Raw genomic sequence first — 20,000 nt, forward strand, 5'->3', positions numbered from 1 at the left:
CTCCTGTCCTGGCGCCAGTTCGTCATCTGCATCGTTGGGCGGTTTAGCTTCGACGTTTTTCGCCGCTGGAACGGACTTTCAGCCTTCCCTTTCAAGCTCGTCGACCTCGGGTAGGCTCATTCCTCTTGTCGTCCCTACTTTTGTATCTACTTTTAACGCGCCGGTCCCGGCAATCGTTTCGTCTTCGGGGCAGGCTTTAAGTGGCGTTTCTGCTCAATTACCGCCATCCATTGCACCGCTGTCTATTGTGAACTCGTTGACGGATCAGCTGTTCGTCGTGGGCCCGGGCTACTCTCCCGTTCCTGCCAAGCTCGTTACGCAAATCCGTGGCGGAAAATTCGTCGACTTGTCGGAACTTTTAGCGGAGAATTTGGTCAGCTCAGAGACCGAGCCTCAGTTAATGCTCGATGGGCGTTTGGTTTTATCAGCTCCCCCGAAGAAACCTCGTCGGCGTATCGAGGATATCACCACTTGGACGGAAGCCTTCACGGTGTACTCGCTTGTCCTAACGTCGTTTTTCCCTCATCGTTGGAAAGATTTAACCTTGTACAAGTTATTAATCTTGCGGATTTCTCGCCAGTTTAGCGGACGGGTTTGGCTTTTCGCGAACACGCTGCGGCGACTCGGTTGGCAGATTGGTCGACCATGAACGCACAGCTCTTCACTTTTCACGCTGGCGGTGCTTCCCCTCGCAGCCCCAACCTCGGCACGTCGCCTGATTCCTCTGAACCAGTGGGTTCCAGCTCATCGAGGATCCCTTGTATGTCCTGGAACAAGGGAAGGTGCACCGCCCCTTACACGATTTGCCGCTATTATCATCGTTGCAGCACGTGTGGCGGCGCCCATCGTTCCGTATCATGCAGTTCAAGACCAGACCGTAAGCAGGAGAGTTCTGTCAGGCGCAGATCTCGGTCTCCGGCATTTAGTGCCTCAGCTGGCCCGAAAGCACGGCGTCAGTAACGGCTGGCTCCAAGGCGATTTACCCTTCTCAGAACTTTAGAACTTGTTTGGGAGCACTTCTTTCATTATGTAGTCAGTCGTTTGTTTTTGTAGGTTTTTCTCGCGCCTTAGTCGTGGCCTTTCGTTTCGTTCTAGTTCATGTCCTTTTTTTTTTGCACTGAGTTTTCACCTTATGGCAGGCAGACTTCTTTATACTCCATGCTCTATTGATTGTTCAGTTTTATTATTAGGATTGTCACTGTTTTCTTTGCTTGCCCCTGTTGTGCTCTGGGCTAAACATTTCTCCACCGTTGCTGTGTTGCTGCCCTTAGTTCAGGCGGGGGGGAGGGGGGGGGGGGGGGCGGGGGTGAAGGGTCGTTACAGGGGAATTACCATCTCTCATTCTGTTTCCTTCCAGTCTCCAACCCCTTGCCCCCGGTGTCCGTAGTTAGCCCTCTAAAGCCTGAAGTGTTCGCTGTCAAGTTGTCCCAACATCCGGACCAACATCTAGTCGCCTTTGTCTTGGACGGCCTCAGGAATGGCTTTCGCCTGGGATTTCAGCATTCCAAGAAATTGAATCAGCTAAGTCAAACAAGGCCTCTGATAATCAACACTCCGAGGTCATTGACCGCTACTTGGCTAACGAGGTCTCCCTTGGGAGGGTTGCAGGACCTTTTTCTTCCCCACCTTTCCCTCATTTGCACGTTAGCAGCTTTGGAGTTATCCCCAAAAAGGGTCAACCTGACAAGTTGAGGCTCATGGTGGACCTGTCATCCCCCGGTGGGCTAAGTGTTAATGATGGCATTGACCCTGACGAGTTTACCATGCAATACATCACGGTTGATCAGATCATTCGTATGATCTCAAGCTATTGCTTAGGTGCCCTGATTGCTAAATTCGATGTCGAGGCAGCATACCGCAACATAGCTGTCCATCCATCAGATCGATATCTCCTGGGTATGAGATGGCGGAAGCACTACTATGTTGATTTAGCGTTACCATTTGGCCTCCGCTCCGCTCCATATATTTTCAATTCTGTGGCTGACATGGTGGAGTGGATTCTCCTACATACACACAACGTTTCTGCGCTGTTACATTATTTAGACGATTTTATTACTGCAGGACCGTCGGATAATAACCTATGTGATGAGAACTTAACCACTTCCATAGCTGTTTGCCGCTCCTTAGGACTTCCACTCCACCCGAATAAGTGCATTGGCCCGTCCACACGTTTAGCTGTTTTGGGCATTGAGTTAGACTCAGTGGCTCAGGTGGCCTGTCTCCCCTGAGCTGAGCTCTTTGCTTTACAGGCGCTGCTGCAGTCGTGGCGGAATCGTCACTGGTGTACCCCGTGCGAACTGGAGTCCCTCATTGGCCACTTACATCATGCCGCCAAGGTCGTGTGGCCCGGTCGTACCTTCCTGCGTCGTATGATCAATCTGCTCCAGTGTTTTCGTAAACGGGACCATCCGATCCGCCTGAATTCTGAATTTCATCTGGATCTTCAGTGGTGGCTTCAGTTTTTGTCCTCTTGGCATGGCGTCTATTTTTGGTTGTTTCCCGGCATGTCGGCCTCCCCTGATCTCGAAGTTACATCGGACGCATCCGGTTCCCTTGGCTTTGGTGCCTACTTCAATGGGGAGTGGTTCAGCGGCGCATGGGTTTCTTCTCAAGCCTCTCACTCTATCGCCTATAAAGAGTTGTTCCCGATCGTCATTGCTGCTCATGTTTGGGGGCCTCACTTCGCCAGGCGCCATGTTCTGTTTCGCACCGACAACGAGACTGTGGTTTATATCCTCAACTCTAGAACATCTAGTATTCCCGTGTTAATGCGCCTGCTTTGCCATCTTCTCGCCTCAGCGGCGCGTTTCAATTTCTCCTCAACATGTTCCTGGGGTTCATAATTGCATTGCTGACGCTTTGTCCCGCTTTCATTGGCAGGAGTTCCGGAGGTTAGCATCCCAGGCTCAGTTGCTTCCAGTGTCCATTCCGCCTCATATCCTGGAAGAATTGATCGGCTCTCATTAGAGCAGCAGTGCCAGTTCCTGTTAGCCCATGGTTTGGCTGACTCCACTCGGAGATCTTACGCATCTGGCCAGAGGAAGTTCATCAACTTCTCTGCGCAGTTGGGCAAGTTGCATCCCAGTGGCTCTCCGTGCCCTACCGATTAATGGACGTTGTGCCTCTTTGCCACTTTTCTGGCTGGATCGGTTCCGCACTCTTCGATCTTTCAGCGGTTCGTGCTCTGCATATCGAAGAAGGCTTCCCAGACCCTCTAGTCAACTGTCTACGTTTGCAGCGGGTTCTTCGAGGAATCAAACGGACCCAAGGTTCCCTTAAAGCTCGGCGCCTTCCAATTACGGATCACGTTTTGATGATCATCTTTAGGTCTTTAGATTTATCTATTTTTGACCACTGCATGTTTTGGGCCGCCTGCAACCTAGCATATTTCGGATTCCTCCGATCTGCTGAATTTACTGTTCCTAATTTGGCTAGTTTCACCCCGGCACTCCGCTTAAGTGTCGGTGACATTTCGGTAGACTCTGACGCCAATCCTTCCTGCTTGCGAGTGCGGATTAAAGCCTCCAAGACTGACCCTTTTCGGAAAGGCTGCTTTGTCCACATTTGCAGGGGACGCTTCCCTCTGTTTTGGCCCATTTGGCAGAAACTCGGGTGGCCCTCTTTTTCTTTTCCAGGATGGTCGGCCCCTAACTCGCGCTGTCCTCACTGTTCGTCTCAGAGAAATCCTAGCTGGAGCAGGTGTGTCGGGCAATTTCTCCAGTCACAGTTTTCGCATTGGTGCGGCCACGGTGGCAGCTCGCAACGGCATCCCTGATCACCTTATTCAGGCCTTGGGTCGTTGGTGTAGTCCATCTTACCAGTTGTACATTCGCACTCCATCCGAGTCATTGGCTGCTCCCTCTTCTCATCTCGCTGCTGGCTCAGTTGGTTCGTGACCCGGATAAACGTGAGAAATCATGCAGATCACAGGAAATCACGCGGATCGCAGGAAATCAAGCAGACAAGTCCTCCTCAGTTTCTCAGGGTAGCTTGCGGCTTGCTTGCGCCTGCCTGCGGTGTCAGGCCAGGACTCCTTTAATCAATCGGGAAGTCCATGGCAGTTCCCGGGTTCAGTTCCTACATCAGGCAGAACCTTCGTCATGCCTCGCGGCCGGAGGAGCTGTGGCGGACCTTGCTTTAGTGCCTCTTTTTCACCTTGCCTCGGTTAGCGGACTTCTCAGTCTCATTTCATGATCAGCTTCACAGTACTCGGGTTAGTGTCGTCCAGTGTCGCTTCTTGAGCTGGGGATAGGTGCTTGTGTGAGTTTGGGTGGTGGCACAGGTTCCACGTCATCCCTGTTCGCGGCCCCTTCGCCTTCCAAGCACCCTTGGGGTGGTCTTTGGGTGGTGGCCACTCGCAGAGTTGCTGTGGAGGCCTGTGTGCTCTGCTCATGGCCTGTGGCTCAAGCCTCGTTGTTCGCCCCGGAATCGCCGCCCACTTTGGCAGGCACCATCTCCAAGCTCGTCCATTGGCGATGAGTTTAACAGGTCTTTGTTATCTTTATCCCATTTATTTGTTTTAATTTGATCAAACTGAGCGTTACAAGGATGAAATTGAGGTTTTGACCAATTGTCAGCATTGCATGGATTTTGAGTGGACATAAGAAAGTCAACATAGTCACAAATTGTTTTTTCTGCCTTGCATCCCTCTTTAACCTCCAGCTGTTTTTGGAGTAACATTTCATGTGACAACTGATCTTTGGCAAGAGACTGTGCAGCAAGATAACCTTGAAGTGCTATTTGAGATAGGTCACACAAATTTGGATCAGACTTCAGTTTTGCTACTCCATGACAATGAATTAAACCACATTGTACAGCATATTCATACCTAAACCAAGACCATGTTTGCACCAAGTGTTTTTTTCAGCCAATAATTCACAAATTGTTCCGTGCATTCAGTAAAAAACCAGTCAAGTAAATGTGGATTGTTAATCACATTTGCTCTACGTTCAGAATCTGAGGTTTCATCATTGCCACTAAAGAGGTTATGTAATTCAGGCCAATGGAAATCAGCACAAGATAAGCTCCAGAAAATTGTTAGAGCTCCAGCTTGAGTAATGATTGCTTTTAAATCCTCTTTTGCACGATTCCAGTAAGCATTGGTTCCAGACACATTTTTAGCATAATGCATGAGTTTTGGCTTGAGTCAATCATAGGACTGAGAGTTCAACATTTCTTTTAAGTCACTGATTGTAAGATTGGCTTCTGATGGGTTCTGCTTAAGAAAAAAATTTCCCTGTGCAAGAATCCTTCTTCGGTACAAAATGTTATAAGCCCAGTAAGCAAATCTGGGATGTGACGCAAACCTATAAGCCCACTTTCAATCTATTTTCTCTGAGAACTTAATTAGATACTTCAGTTTTGCCGCAAAAGATTGGGTGGTGTTCTTTGAAGTATCAGACAGTAATGCATTATCGGTGGGGTCACTTTTTCCATCTGGAAATAAAGTTGGAAAAGCCATTGAAGAACTGACAATCAAATTCACTTAATGGCTCATCACCAATACTCCAATTGTGTGGCTGTGGGGCATTAAGAAATTCTTCACTGATTTTTTCTTCTTCTCTTTTGGTGTCAACATTTGCTGGAACAAAGCTACCCATTTCAGTTTACGAGTTGTAAACTTTCTCGTCATCTTCAAAATTAACAGGCCCAGTGTCAATTCCAACATTGTCATTTTCAACTGTACTGTCTCCACATTCAACTTTGGTAAAATCAGAAAAAATTCCGTGTTCTGGCAAATTTTAGCAAGAGTTTGCTTATCTATCCTTACATTTTTATACAGTGGGTTATTAGGTTGTCCATTTTCTTTTTCACCAGTTAACCAATTAAGTGCTTCCACTATTTTGTACCTTACTACGAAATCTGAACAACTATTATCCTTCCCATTGATGGTAAAAATAATGACAGGCAAATCGTTAAGGCACCTGGGCAGTATATCTGCAAGCTGTTGTACATCCGGTGGCAAGGTAATAACTTGCCCTTTGTATGCCCTTTGGCCGCCTTTTGGTTTTGTGTATACATGCATTACAGGAAATGCTCTTACAATGAGCATCTCTTCAAACTGAGTTAGGCCTTGTAACTCTTTTGTACCTTACTACAAAATCTGAACAACTGTTATCCTTCCCATTGATGGTAAAAATAATGACAGGCAAAGAAAGGTTTTAGCTGTTACATGTACTATGCGAATCCAAAAACCATGAACACTTCAATAATTTTTGACATTGACATTTTAATTGTGAATTTACCAATCACATGCGCGCTAAAACCACAAAAATATGCAAACTACACAGTTAACTCGAAAGGAAAAGCAAAGACAGGCCTACACGGACTCCCAATGTGGTTTTTGTGGTTGCGTTGCATTATCAGAGCCTTCAAATTATAGTTTTGCTCTTACAAGCATGTCGTTTAGGGATTTACCTCTTTTGTAAGATATGATCGAAGGATTTGTAAAAATTGTTGTCAACAGAGGCTGGTTTTCTATGAAACTCCAGTTTTCCATCACGATTTGTTTAAGTTTCTTTACCGCAGGGTGGTATGTAGTGACAAAAGGCAATTATTCTCTCTGCAGTCTTATGTTTTTGCGGATTAAGAGCCGATTGTCTTGAGTCAAAGGTGACCTCTAGCAGGGAACTTTCTATATAGTTCTTTGGATACCCGCGTGCTTCGAGGGGTCGTTTAAAGTTTGTAAGGCACTCTTCAAATGTTGTTTTTGAAGAGTTTGTTCTAAGCAGTCTTGTTGCTTCACCTTTGATAAAGCCTCTTTTTACCCCCGGAGGGTGGCACGAGAAAAAACCATGAACACTTCAATAATTTTTGACATTGACATTTTAATTGTGAATTTACCAATCACATGCGAGATAAAACCACAAAAATATGCAAACTACACAGTTAATTACCATTACAGCTGGCAGTTTTCATCTATGCATTGAGATCTGATGTATGGCTTTTTCCTTGTAACACATTAACATTCCAGAAATAATTCGAGTGTTCATGGTTTTCGAATTCACATAGTAAAGACGAACTGCGAATTTATTTAACGGCTTCAAAAACCTCTGATATAGATCTTTTCATTCCTGCAGTGCTATTTAGATTTTGGGTTATCTCGGCCAAGAGAATTGGAATATATGAAAAGGGACAGGGATGCTTCTCGTCTTGCTTAGGGGTGTAAATTTCTGATTTTTGGTCTTGCTTAGGGTGTCCCAGGCAAAACGTCAATAATGTTAGCTATATTGGTCTCGTTTAGGGCTGCACACGAAGAAATATACAATTAAAGTTCAATCCTTAGTTTTCTTGGCATTTTTTAGGGTCAAGGAAAGCTTGAGCCACACCCAGATTTATCTCATTTAGGGATTGTTTTCAAAATTTCAAAAGGGCATCTCTGCCCCTTTCACTCAGGTACTCACGTTCTGTAATAGTCTGGATATTTGGTGGGCCTTGTAAATGCTTCTTGTGGCTATAAAACATATTGCAAGGTCATTATCCTGCACAGAGCATTAATTTTTGCTCTGTATTGCAGTCCATTTGTGTGGGGGAAATCAAATGGCAGCAGTCATTGTTTCGTTTTCCTCAACAACTTAACAAAAGTATTATCAGTTTTATGTACAATTATTCAATTGATCAGCTCACAGATAACACACATGACTCAAATAATTATTTCAATGTATTGCAATATTAATTTTTACTTATTTCAAAATCATACATTGAACTTATAGACAGTTTAAGCTGCTGTACCTGTTTTGTTGCATTTGTTTTATAATAATAAAGTATTCTTAAATGAATTAACAATATACAGGAAAAGAGTACGCTATTCTGATTTTCAAATTACAGTGTGGCACGAAAAAATCTACTGTTTACTACACTGAGATGAAATCAAAGACTTAAGACAGGTATAAAGAGGAAACACTACATTCCTGCATTGTTATGGAAAATAATATACATGAAATACCAGATAGAAATTGTACCAAGGCCTGCAAAATTTTGGCTTTACCTCGGTGTAAGAACCCACAACTGACGTCACTCCCACTATATAACTTATGGGGTTAGAGTTGATTATTGGGTTACTAGTGATGTTCCTATCGACCGTTGGACCGACGGTCGATGGATCTTTGGCTCAATGGTTCGATGGATCGAAGGTTCGTTGGTTCGATGGATGCGTGGAATGTTCGATAGATCGTTGGTTCTATGGTTCGTTGGTTCGATGGATGCTTGGAAAGTTTGATAGATCGTTGGTTCGATGGTTCGTTGGATCTACAGACACATATATATCCATCGAACCAGAGAACCGTCGAGTCAAAGATCCATCGACCGTCGGTCCAACGATCGATAGGAACATCTCTAGTAACCCAATAATCAACTCTAACCTAACCCCATAAGTTATATAGTGGGAGTGACGCCAGTTGTGGGTTCTTACACCGAGGTAAAGCCAAAATTTTGTTTTCTGCAATATATTTTGAAAAAAGTCAAACTGGCTGAATTTGTTCATGTGAAAAAGCAAGACATTGAAAATCACAAAAAAGAACTCAATTGCCACAATGTTATAATGTTATATCATAGCTGGGGCAGTGCAGTAACATGTAGATGGAATTATTTTACAAAGACACTGTAGCTCTGTTTTGGTCCAAATATTGAATTCCATGATGTGACACTGCCCCTTTAGCAACTTGGAATTAATTCACAGAAGTCTCATCTAACTTTGAAAAAAAGACTTTCTTCTGAAATTTAATTTCAAATTGCCTTTGAAACTTTCTCTGAGCCTGCAGGCAGCTGAGAGCAGTAAGAGGAGGCTGTATTTCTTACAGTACATTCAACACTTCTGACTGGGACAAGAGCCGTACGATTAATAATATTACAAATCAAGTGTATTTTTCGGGAGTAACAAGAATGCCATATTTTGCTGTTTCCATAGTATAAGAAATTGATGTGTCCCACTCAAGCAGATAGTGCAATTTTGAGAACGTCACTCATATTTTTGTACTCAGGCTAGTTCATGTCATTTCTTGGGGGGAGCCCATGTCTGACCAGCGCATTTTAAAGGATTTATTTATGGATATACATGTACCAGTAACAGTGAAAAGCCATATGCATCATTCCTCGACCGAGGAGATACACTACAAATGAACACAGACTCGATACTAAAATATCTGTCCAACATCAAAAACAGGCATAGGACACCCAAGCTTAATATCTGAATAGTATTGAAAAAGGCGGTTAAAAAAATGAGCCAAAACATTTTGAGCAATAAATAACAGCGAATTAATTAACGATACCATTCGGATGCCGTGAAATTCAACATAAGAAATATAATTTCAAGGAATGAAAGTTGCAAAATCGCTCATAAGCTAGTCTGATTTCTTTTAACAGCTCGCACAAAATGTCAATACCGAACTGGAAACTGACACAGGTACTTGGTTCTACTTGTGAAGAACCTGCGCCAGTTTCAGGAGAAATACTTGATCCTCCTTCCTTCGCTTTTCCGCTCTTTCCTCCTCTCGCCTCTCTCTTGCCGCTTCAGCTTCGAGGAAGCTCTTGTCAGCCGCTTGCTGATACTCCACAAAGGAATCAAACACTTTATCAAACTTTGCAAATACATCAGAAGCAGTTTTCCTCCTTTTATTTGCCTTTAAGACGGCCGACTGACGGGGTACCGGCTTCTTTGTTTCATCGGCTTCCGTCGCACCTGAAGGAACACCATGGCGACCGCCAAAACTTCAATCGGTTGCATAAACGTTATAACCAAGAGAGAAATAAAAGATGTTAAAGACGTATGGTATAGTTATCTTAATATTACACTGTAATACAGATACACCTGTCTTGTATCTGCTTGTACAGTACGCATATCAAAAACTCTCAAATCATACTGATTGAACAAAACTTTCACAGACGTTGTCAGATGTTACTTTTGGACACAATTCTATTCTCTGGCCCTCCAATCGGAGAGCATTTTATAACTCTTACCTGTCACCGTTCTCACATAATTGAGATGTTTGTGAAGGATGTCTGCCTTTTCTTTGCTGCTGCCAGGGTTGCTTACGTTCGGCTCAACGTTTTCTGCTCCTGTTATTTCTTCATCATCGACCCCATCTATGGAAATTGTTGCGGACTTTATAATCACCTTTGGTTTGGTACATGGCTTGTCCGACAAAATCTCGTCCACTTCGTCGAAGAAAGCCGGCTTCTTCTTTGGTGTGGCATTTCCCGTCTTGGTGCATTCGTCTTTGTAGTTTCTATAGGCGCTTATCAGAGTGTGAATTCGTGTCTTGCAGCTGCCTTCGTCTCTGTTTTCATAGCCTGCAGCTCGAAGATATGCCTCAATTTCTAGCCATATAGGCTTTTTTCTTGTGCATGATTTTAGCTGGAGCTGGATATTCTCGTCTCCCCACTTTTCAAGCAACAGGAGAGTTTCTTTGTGCTCCCAGATTCTTCCGTGAGTTTTTGGTTTCTGCCGCCATTTTGAATGTATTTTATTAAACATGATTGTTAAACTACCTCAAGATGTAGTTTTGTTAAACACGGTTTTAGACGTGTTTTGTTAAACACGCCCGCAGTGTGAACGGCCAGTCTTATTAAATCTGTTAAACAAAACAAGTTTTAAACATGTTTAAACTTTGGGGGTATTACACATCCAGGTAAACTATTGAAGCTCTTAGCAGCTTGGTCTTGATAAATGTCTGGTACTAGTGGGATTTCAAGCTGCATAGCTTCACTGGACCTCAGAGTTCGATTGTGCTTAAATTGTTTCAGTCGCAAGTAACTTGGCCATTCATGAGATAAAATCGCCTTGTGAACTAACGTTAACAGCTGCCATTCGATATGTTCTTTGACGGGTAACCAATTTAGCTTTATCATATCCTCACTTTCAACAAATACCTACAACAAAACTAACAAAGCTCGCACATGCATATAGGTCTGAGATCTTTGTTAAAATCACAAATGGTTGGTGCCTTGGGTAAGGGGGGGACATCGGCAAGCTTCCACGAGCAAGGGACTTTACATTCAGAGAAGGAGGTGTTGAGTATGTCTGCAATAGGAGCTGCCAAAATATCTGCGAACTCTTTTAACGCCCAGTTTGGTAGATCGTCAGGACTGCCGGCACGAGATTTGTTGATCTCTCACAGTTTGCGTGCCACAGATTGCTCAGTGACGACTATCGGATGGTCATCGTCCGTTGATACACACTCAGAGCCGGTCAAGTGGGAGTAGTCCTTCATAACATCAAGAAATGCTTGGGTTAATTCGCTCAGCAAGGACATCTATTTCACAATCAAGGTCAGGATGAAGGAAGGATTTCGGCTTGGTCCTTGGCTTTTCCTCGTCTTGATAAATGACCTCAAACTATTGGAGGGGTCGTTTTTGATGAGGAAATTTGCTGACGACACCACTGTATCTGAAGTGATCCCATCATCCCATAACACCACTAGTTCCCTTCAACATGCTGTGTAAGAAATCGCCGCATGGAGCCACGTGAACCGACTGCAGCTGCATCCAACAAAATACAAAAAGTGGCAGACGTGTTTTAAAAGATCTCCACCATCACACCCCCCAGTAAACTTGAATGGAGTGCAGTTTGACAGAGTTAGCTCAGCGTAAGTTGTCGAAATAACAATTAGGGACGATTTAAAATGAAACGATCATGTAAGCGTCATTGTAATAGTGGCTGACAAACGATTCTGTCTGTTAAGAGCTTCTGCCTGAGAGACCGGGGCAGACTTGGAAATGAGCGTCGGCCGATTTAACTTAAAATTGGTACACAGTGTTGTTATGTGGACTTATGTAACATGCCAAAGTTTCAGCTTCAATGAACTTTTTTTAACCGAGTTCTGGATATCAGCCCCTCAGGAGTCCCCATAGGCTGATTCTCAGTGCAAGTTTGGCCACATTTCAATCTCTCTTTTAGCAACGTACAATTAATTTTAGACAAAAAGAAAACTATCTTTGTAATGCACTATTCTTAGCCTTTTATGGTTAAGGTTGCTTCACTTTCAAGAGATCATAGGAAAGGGCATGCCTCTAAATCTGATGCCAGGTAAGCGTTTTTAGTAAGAGAATTTATCCAGACAGACCCACTTTGCATATAGACTGGAAAAGTGAGACTGCAACTGATTAGGTACAATTGCATGTATTTGAAAGCACCTAAAGGTTCAAAGCGATTTTCAAGCAGTCTCGCGAGAGACGTTGTGATTGCATTTAGAATGACTGCTAAGCTGTTTTCCTTCAGAAAAGAAGTCCCATATAGGTGGCTTACTTTTTCTTATTTTTATGTTTATATTTATTGTAAAGAGCTATAGATTATAGAGCAGTTTTTAAATGAGTGTCGTAAAACCAAAACCAAAGAAATTACTTTTGCCATAAAAAAGGACGGAGACAATCCAGTAAACCAATCAAATTTCGAAGTAATTACACGTAGCCGACATAAAGCGCGGGAAAATGAGAATGCGCGAGCTACGATTGGTTTTGGTTTCACTTCTGATTGGTTAAAAAAATGGAGCGAGGACTTTGAACCAATCACTGAGTGAAGTAATGCAAAACCAAAGTAATTATCTAATTACTTTCGACCGACTCAATTGAAAACCACTCTAATCAGTGTTGTTCAGGGCACTCTCACTCTCTACGTACACACAAGTAAAGGTGTGTATGAAAACCTTGGCCAACGCTTAACGTAGTGTAAATGGTGACTTATCCAGTGGATAAAATTATCCCTTCTTTGCTGGAACAAGTGGGACCTAGTTTCGCGATCTTGTTGCAAGCAATCGAGCAGCCTGCGTGGCTGGCGTTCGAAGGGGAAGTGAAAGGAGAGCCAGCTGGAGAACAAGAGCGCGCCTTCCTTGTTCTCTTTTAACCTCATTCCCAGGGTCTCTCTTTTTCCTTTCCTTGAAGCAGGACGGCAACATGAACTGTACCTCTGAAAAGACGATTATCGGTAATTCCTAATTTTTAAGAATACCCTAATAGACCGTCTCAGCAAGTTTCTTGTTAAAAAACAGTACCTTCGGACGCCGTCTTAGGCACTATTAAGTTGAGTATCCGTTGGCATAAAAACAGCTTACGCTTATGTTTATGTTGCCCCTCCGGCCCGGTTTACTGTTATAAACGTGACATAAGCATCTACGAATAAGAAAATGGAAACGATTTCTTTTTCTTATGCTTATGCTTGTGCTTATGCTTATGTCACAGTTTAAAGCCCCAAAGTTGGCTATTTTCCTTTTGTAGTTTTGCTGACGACGGCGAAGAAATAAACAAAAGCTTAAAAAACGCACGTGCAGAGCGTGCAAAGATATTGTTTTTTCCCACTAAATATGCAAATTTGTGACGTTCTCGTTGCCGTTGTCGTTGCTTGAGCTCCCTCTTGTCTGAGAGAGACCATGGGAAGGAGGTTGGTTCTCTCGCAATCGAGACCAGACCACCCGATTCACACAACCCCTATGGGTGATACCCGCTGAAAGTGCACCAAATTACGAGGGCATCACCCGCTATAATACGTACTATAGTACAGGAAATTTGACAATAATGGCGGCCTATCGAGCGAAGAGAAAATCGGGAGTAAAGAATGAATGATATTTGTATTCTAATTCAAATACAGTGTATTACAGGATAACATAGGTAAATATAGACAGTCTATGTAGTATATGCACACATTCCAATGGGAAATTAATCCCCGACGAACAGTATATTTCCACAACATTTGAGTTGAAATACATTTACTAAGTTAGCTATCAGAATTAGCTTAAATAAACATAATTTAACAAATTGGAGGGATGTGTTTCCCAAAATGTCCCACTGAGTCCAGCTTGCATCGTTTTTAGCTCACAGTTTCAGGTCAGAATTCGCTAATATATCAGGGTATTTGGCCCCGAGCCGAGTTATGACGAACACATTTGTGCGAGAAATCGATAATTCAATTTCGCCAAATTATCATTCTTTTCAGTTCTATTACTAAGGAATGAAAATAAAATTGAACTCAGAGCGTTTTTAGCGGTTCTCTGGCGTATTTCGGATCGTAAAAGCACTTTTATTGGATCGCTATGGCTGGAATCGCGTACTATAGTACGTTATTCACCGGGCAGTTTTATGACGGGCAAATTTGTGGGAGAAATCGAAAATATAATTTGGCCAAACTGGCATTCTCTTAAGTTCCCTTACTGAGGAATGAGCATAAAATTGAAATCGGAGCGTTTTTAGCGGTTTTCTGGCGTATTTCGGATCGTAAAAGCACTTTTATTGGATCGCTATGGCTGGAGTGGCGTACTATAGTACGTTATTCAGCGGGCAGTTTTATGAAGGGAAAATTTGTGGGAGAAATCGAAAAAAACAGTTTGCCCAAATTGGCATTATTTTAAGTTCTTTGACTGAGGAAGGAGCATAATATTGAAATATATAGTGTTAAAATTCACCGGAGGACTTGTCTTTTCAACTTCTGGAGAGTCTCAGGTCTTGTGTGGATGTAAAACTTTCCCTGGGTTTACCCGCCCAAGTAAACCCTAAAGGTCAAAAGTGAAGTTAGCCCATAATATCATATATTCTTGGAAAGGTATTGACGAGTTCTACACGTAACGGAGTTTGGGTACCCTGCGGTATATTGGGTGCTCTGTGCGTTGTTTTAACCTCATAACATTCCAAGGTTCTACCCCCCCCCCCCCCCCCGAGCTCCGACTTGGCATGCAAGTAGAGGGTACTTCGCCCCACCGAACGACTCCCATTTCGCCCCAGGGCGAATAACCCCTGGATGCTACGCCCCTAAGTATGTGGCTTGAGTGCGTTCTATGCGGTCCTCCAAACTCGTCCTTTTGCCATGCGAGAACCCCCCCCCCCCCCAAAAAAAAAAAAAAAAAAACTGGCCCCCTTGGATGGGTCAGGGAGATGCGCAATGGGTTGGGAAATCCTGCCTTGCTAATGGCTTGGCTCCAGCACTGCCAGGGAAGCCTCTACACTCCATAGAAGAAGTGGTTTTTTTGCCGATATCTCCCAGCCCCCTCCCCTCTGAACGAGCTCGCCCCTCCTGAGTGGGCCAGAGAGATGCACAATCGTCTTGCACATCCCGTGGTAACCTTGGTTTGGCTCCAGCATGCCCAGGGAAGTCTCTTCACTGAACAGCAAAACACGTTTTTAGTACCTAGCTTCCCCCAGATTTAAACTGTACCCTACGGAACTGGCTACGACGATGCGCAATTGAGTGGGCCATTGGTTTGGCTCTAAATCTTCCAGTCAGGAGCTCATTACCTGGAACTAACTGTAAGCGTAGGTCCTGGAATTGGTCCACAGAAAGGCCAGAGAGACAACTTCACTCGTGAACAAAGGAAGTGAAATGTCAAGTGCTGGTAAAGACCAGTATGTTAATTTTTTCGGTAGGCTATTGTACAGTACAGGTCGAAGATATGCGGCCCAAAATGCGCGTGTAAAACGCGCCTGCGTGTCAAACACGAACGCGTCTGCGTCTTTGACACGCGCATAAAATACGCGCATAAAGCAAAGCTCATTAGTATTTATGAGTTAGCCCATTGTCGACCTATTGTGGTTATATCATTGTTAGTTTTAATAGCTTTTTATTGTATAAATGTATATGGCAATGGCTATTCAGCTGAACATCGTTTGGCAAACCCAGCACCGTGTTTGTTTCAGTTCACAGGTAAACATAGTAGTAGTAGTAGCGGGGTATTCTTGATTAAAAAAAAAAACGTAACAATTCGCTCGCGCAATATTTATGTCGGGCGCATGAAAATGTTAACACTTTCTTCATATCTGGCTGCTATGTCGTGGATAATGGAACCAAAAGGTCGAGACAGCAGAAAGCAAATCATTATCTTTAAGAAAGTTATGACATTTTTTAATTTCAAAGACATGTTTCGATGTTACAAACATCATCGTCAGTTACAAAATATTTGAAAAACCGTTAGGACTTATATAACAACTAGGCGAAACTTGCATAATTAAATATGATTAAGTGACAAGAAATACATATTTGAGTGAGTTACAGAGTGTTAGAAAGAATGTAGAGCCTAAAGCGTAAGTGTCAGGTTGACGTGATGAACTTGTTGGTTTAAATTAGGCTGTTCCCAATTTATATGCATAGCCTCCTTGAGTTTAAGTTGAAATTTAGTAGGGGCGGAATCAAGGATTTCGAAACAGTCCGCAGAGCAAGATTGACGACAACGTTCTGAGCTTAGTAAATGTTTGAAGACGTGAGAGGACTTGTCTGAAGAGAGATGTTCACGGACGCGTGTGGAAAAATGACGACCAGTTTCGCCGATATAGCAAGCATTACAGCAAGCACAAGTAAATTTATAAATCACACGTGAACGAAGTTCTCTGGGGACAGAATCCTTCACTGAAAAAAGATTTCTTAATTTAAACGTGGTAAACACTCATAGGTACGGATAAAATCAGTTAGCGCATTCCGCAACTTAGCTGATACGTAAGAAAAAAAAGAACTAAGACCATAACTGGTTGTTCCAGGTTTATTGAAGAACAGAAAGTAATTTCCGCGAAGATCATGCATAAGAAGGGGACGGGAGACAAAACGTATTTTTCATATAAGCAGAAAAACCCTTTTTTCAAAAAAAAAAAAACCACATACTTTTATCAAGCAATACGAGGAAATTTTGAATGCGCTTATTGCATAGAGATGTCGAGCTTGACTTTCGTAGTAAGAGGACAGGTAATCTGCAAATATAAATATCGTTATTCTCTTATTTACATGATTATACCGTTTCTTTGACACAAGAATTACAGCGAAATGAAAGCACAACTTTGTCGCGAATTTTCTATGATAAAAACTTGTTCAGAAATCCAAAATCTACATTAACAGCACACGCCAGTCCTACTCCTGACTATCTGGCTAGAAATCATTTCCTCTGGCCGCGCTTCAGCCATTCGATGAGGGCCAGTCTCGCGCTTCTTAAGTTGCCTCGCTCATGCCCAAAAACAATTCTGGGTAATTCTGCCATTCCATGACAAGGGAAGACTCCCGATTCTCATTTTATATATTTTTTTCATAAGTGTCGGGCCACCCAGTCCTACCAGCAAAATACCGCATCGATTGAAGATTTTAGCTTTCAGAACTTGCCCAAATTGTACGGGTAGGTCCTGGAATTGGTTACCCTGCGAGCAGAGTCTCTTTCGATCTTCCTAGATAAGTCGGGAAGAGGAAAGTAGACTCTGCTAGCAGCCTCCACATTTCGCATTGAGCATGCGTTAAAAATTTAAATGTCTTCGGTGTCAGTCATGCGTGACCTGTAGCCACAAAAGCACAAAACGAAAGCAAACAGTCGGGATATTTTCCAACAACTCTGGCAAACACACGACAATCACGGAATCATTTCATTGGAAACTCAAGATAGTCCATACTCTTAAAATGCCATTTCATTTTTTTACTGAAAAATTTATAGGTTTCTGTCACACCAGTTTCTGTAACCGACACACATAGAAAAAACTCATGGGAATTCTAACAGTTAAAATTGCCACGCTGTCGTAAATTTCAAAATATTGATGACGCGTGGCGATTGATCATGCGCAAAAATTAAAAAAACAGGTTTGACAAGTCGAAACTGGACTGACTCATCCAATTCTTTGGATGAGCGGCAAATCAAAGAATGTGGAGGCGGCGAGCAGAGTCTACTTTCCTCTTCCCGACTTATCTAGGAAGATCGAAAGAGACTCTTCTCGCAGGGTAGGAATTGGTCCACAGAAAGGCCAGAGAGACAACTTCACTCGTGAACCACCATGTTTACAACCGAGCATTTTAGGCGTCCCAGTCTGCATGAAACCATCTCTCACCTCTGTCTCGAGAAAACCAGACACGCACGGTTCTTACGTTACGTTTATGCCTGTAGAATCGTGAAGTCAAATGTCAAGTGCTGGTAAAGACCAGTATGTTATTTTTTTTGCTAGGCTATTGTAGGTATCGAAGAGTCAGAACATTTGCGCATGCGCTGACGGAATGTTTGAACAAGAGAGAAAAACGCAGTACCTCCAGACACCGGCGCTGGAGCGACGTACCAAACGAGTCATCCCGGGATTTCGGCCCGTGCGATCGCTTTTGGACGCAGTTGGCCCTTCGCTGCTTTCTGCTACCGACCTTGCCTCCCGGTGGCTGAAACTTCGCGTTTTAAAAAGATATTAAACAACATAGTCCCCTTAGCATTCTAGTTGAGCCGACCTTATCAGTCGTATTCATACTGCGCATGTCTTTAATATTTGTGTTTTGCCGTATCGCATTCATTGCGTGAGGAGTTACTTCCATCTGCATTGTACGCTTGAGTCAACCCTTTCCCGATCTTTCTGTTTTTAGAACTACGTTATTTTGACTTATTTGACACATGCACGTACGTGACATAAAAAATGGCTGACCATAGGTCTCTTATGATTGGTCATTGTCATTGTCATTGCCATTGGTCATTGTGGGGTCTTTATGCGGATACCCACGGGACTGTCCCACGGGGTTTTGTTGCGTTTGGGCGTCCTGTGTAAAGTTGATTATTTGGGCCCAAAACACGTGCTGTATGAAAAATATCGTGTTTTGCTTTATTGCTGGCTTTTTTTATGGTAATTAATTTTTCACAGTGCCAATCTACAAAGCCTGGGGTGCCAACAGAGACAAAAGAAAATCTGTGGTTGCCAACAATTTTGAAGATTTTGTTTTAAAAGGTGAGAGTAGACTGATAATTTGTAGAATTTTATATAGCAAGCCATCAGAGTCGAATCTGAGAGCGAATCAGAAGTCATGTGTTTTAATTTGTAGTCTTGCCTCAAAAAATGCTTAAGTTTTATTAAGCTTGTATATTTTTACAGCCATCAAAATTACATTAGATTATTGCCAAGTTTGACAGTTTCCCCTCCTGCTTACATTTCTGAAGGGCAGCAAAGAAGCCAAATCTGAATTGGAAAAAAAGGATCCACAGTTGTTTGAATACTTTAGTGATGTTTGGAATCTGCGAAATAGACATATGGTCAAGAATCTACCCAGTCAGTATGTTTTTCAACTTCTACTTTGTTATGAAACAAGTTGTCCCCATCCAGTTTGTCAAGCAGGAAACCTGAGAAAGATTACACATGGTACAGTGGTGGTCCACCTCTTTCGTACTTACCCATTCCAATCTGTGATCCACAAAGACCGTGGGGAGGTAAACTTGCAAAGTATGTGCTGGGCATTATTTAAGTGCAGAAAAGCATTTACAAGATTTTAATATACATGGAAACGTGAATTACAGTCAACCTCCAAGTTCAACTTTTAAATCCTTGAACGGAAAACACAAGAGCAATGAGGAAATTGCCAAGCAGCTTTTGCTTCCCACCAGTGAAACAAAGTTCAGGAGGCAAGAAAAAGTGGTGCTAAAAAAGCTGAAGCTACACGAAAAGCAAAAAAAACAACAGAGAGGTAATTCTTTCCTGTGGTTTGCATTTCTATTCATTATATAGTGACAGTCTTTTTCTTTCATGTTGACAGAATCCAGGAATGAAGAACAGGATGATGCGCAGGATGAAGAACACAAGGATCAACTGTGGTGCTACTGCCAAGAGCCAGAATATGGGTAAAAGTTATTGGCAACTTTTCACTTTCAGATCCTGATCATGATCTTAATCACTTTTATTTTCTATCTATCTAGATTTATGATTAAATGTGATGGAAAGTCACAAAACTGCAAGGTTTGGTATCATGGGCCATGTGTTAATATATCACAAAGGAAAGCCAACAAGGTGAGAGAATATATATGTTTTCACTGTTCTACAAAATAAAGGAAATTCAAAAACTTCAAATGTATTTTGTTGTTTATCCATAAACAGTGTTCAAAAAATCATGGATCATGGGCCATGTGTTAATATATCACAAAGGAAAGCCAACAAGATGAGAGAATATATATGTTTTAACTGTGCTACAAAATAAAGGAAATTAAAAAACTTCAAATGTATTTTGTTGTTTATCCATAAACAGAGTTTAAAAAATCAGGTATTTACAAATGCCCGGGGGTGGGGACTTTGTAACCCTTGTCTTGCCCGCTACCCACGGGTTT

At 42.7% G+C, this 20,000-nt stretch overlaps 1 protein-coding gene and 1 long non-coding RNA gene across 2 annotated transcripts; both read left to right on the forward strand.

Moving 5' to 3' along the window:
- Positions 1-1,697: 1,697 nt before the first annotated feature.
- Positions 1,698-2,228, forward strand: LOC137991390 (uncharacterized). The gene has a single exon (XM_068836484.1). It carries the CDS (start codon positions 1,698-1,700, stop codon positions 2,226-2,228), a length of 531 nt encoding a protein of 176 aa, XP_068692585.1.
- Positions 2,229-18,499: 16,271 nt separating this feature from the next.
- Positions 18,500-19,863, forward strand: LOC137990615 (uncharacterized). Its single transcript, XR_011121529.1, has 3 exons — positions 18,500-18,636; positions 19,436-19,686; positions 19,835-19,863. It is a non-coding gene; the product is annotated as an uncharacterized lncRNA (long non-coding RNA).
- The last annotated feature ends 137 nt before the right edge of the window (positions 19,864-20,000 follow it).

Source organism: Montipora foliosa, chromosome 2, assembly GCF_036669935.1.
Source record: "Montipora foliosa isolate CH-2021 chromosome 2, ASM3666993v2, whole genome shotgun sequence".
NCBI lineage: Eukaryota > Metazoa > Cnidaria > Anthozoa > Scleractinia > Acroporidae > Montipora > Montipora foliosa.

Bases quoted from the DNA above. Each gene is read 5' to 3' on its own strand.
- LOC137991390 (XM_068836484.1), top strand. From the start codon at position 1,698: ATGGTGGACCTGTCATCCCCCGGTGGGCTAAGTGTTAATGATGGCATT.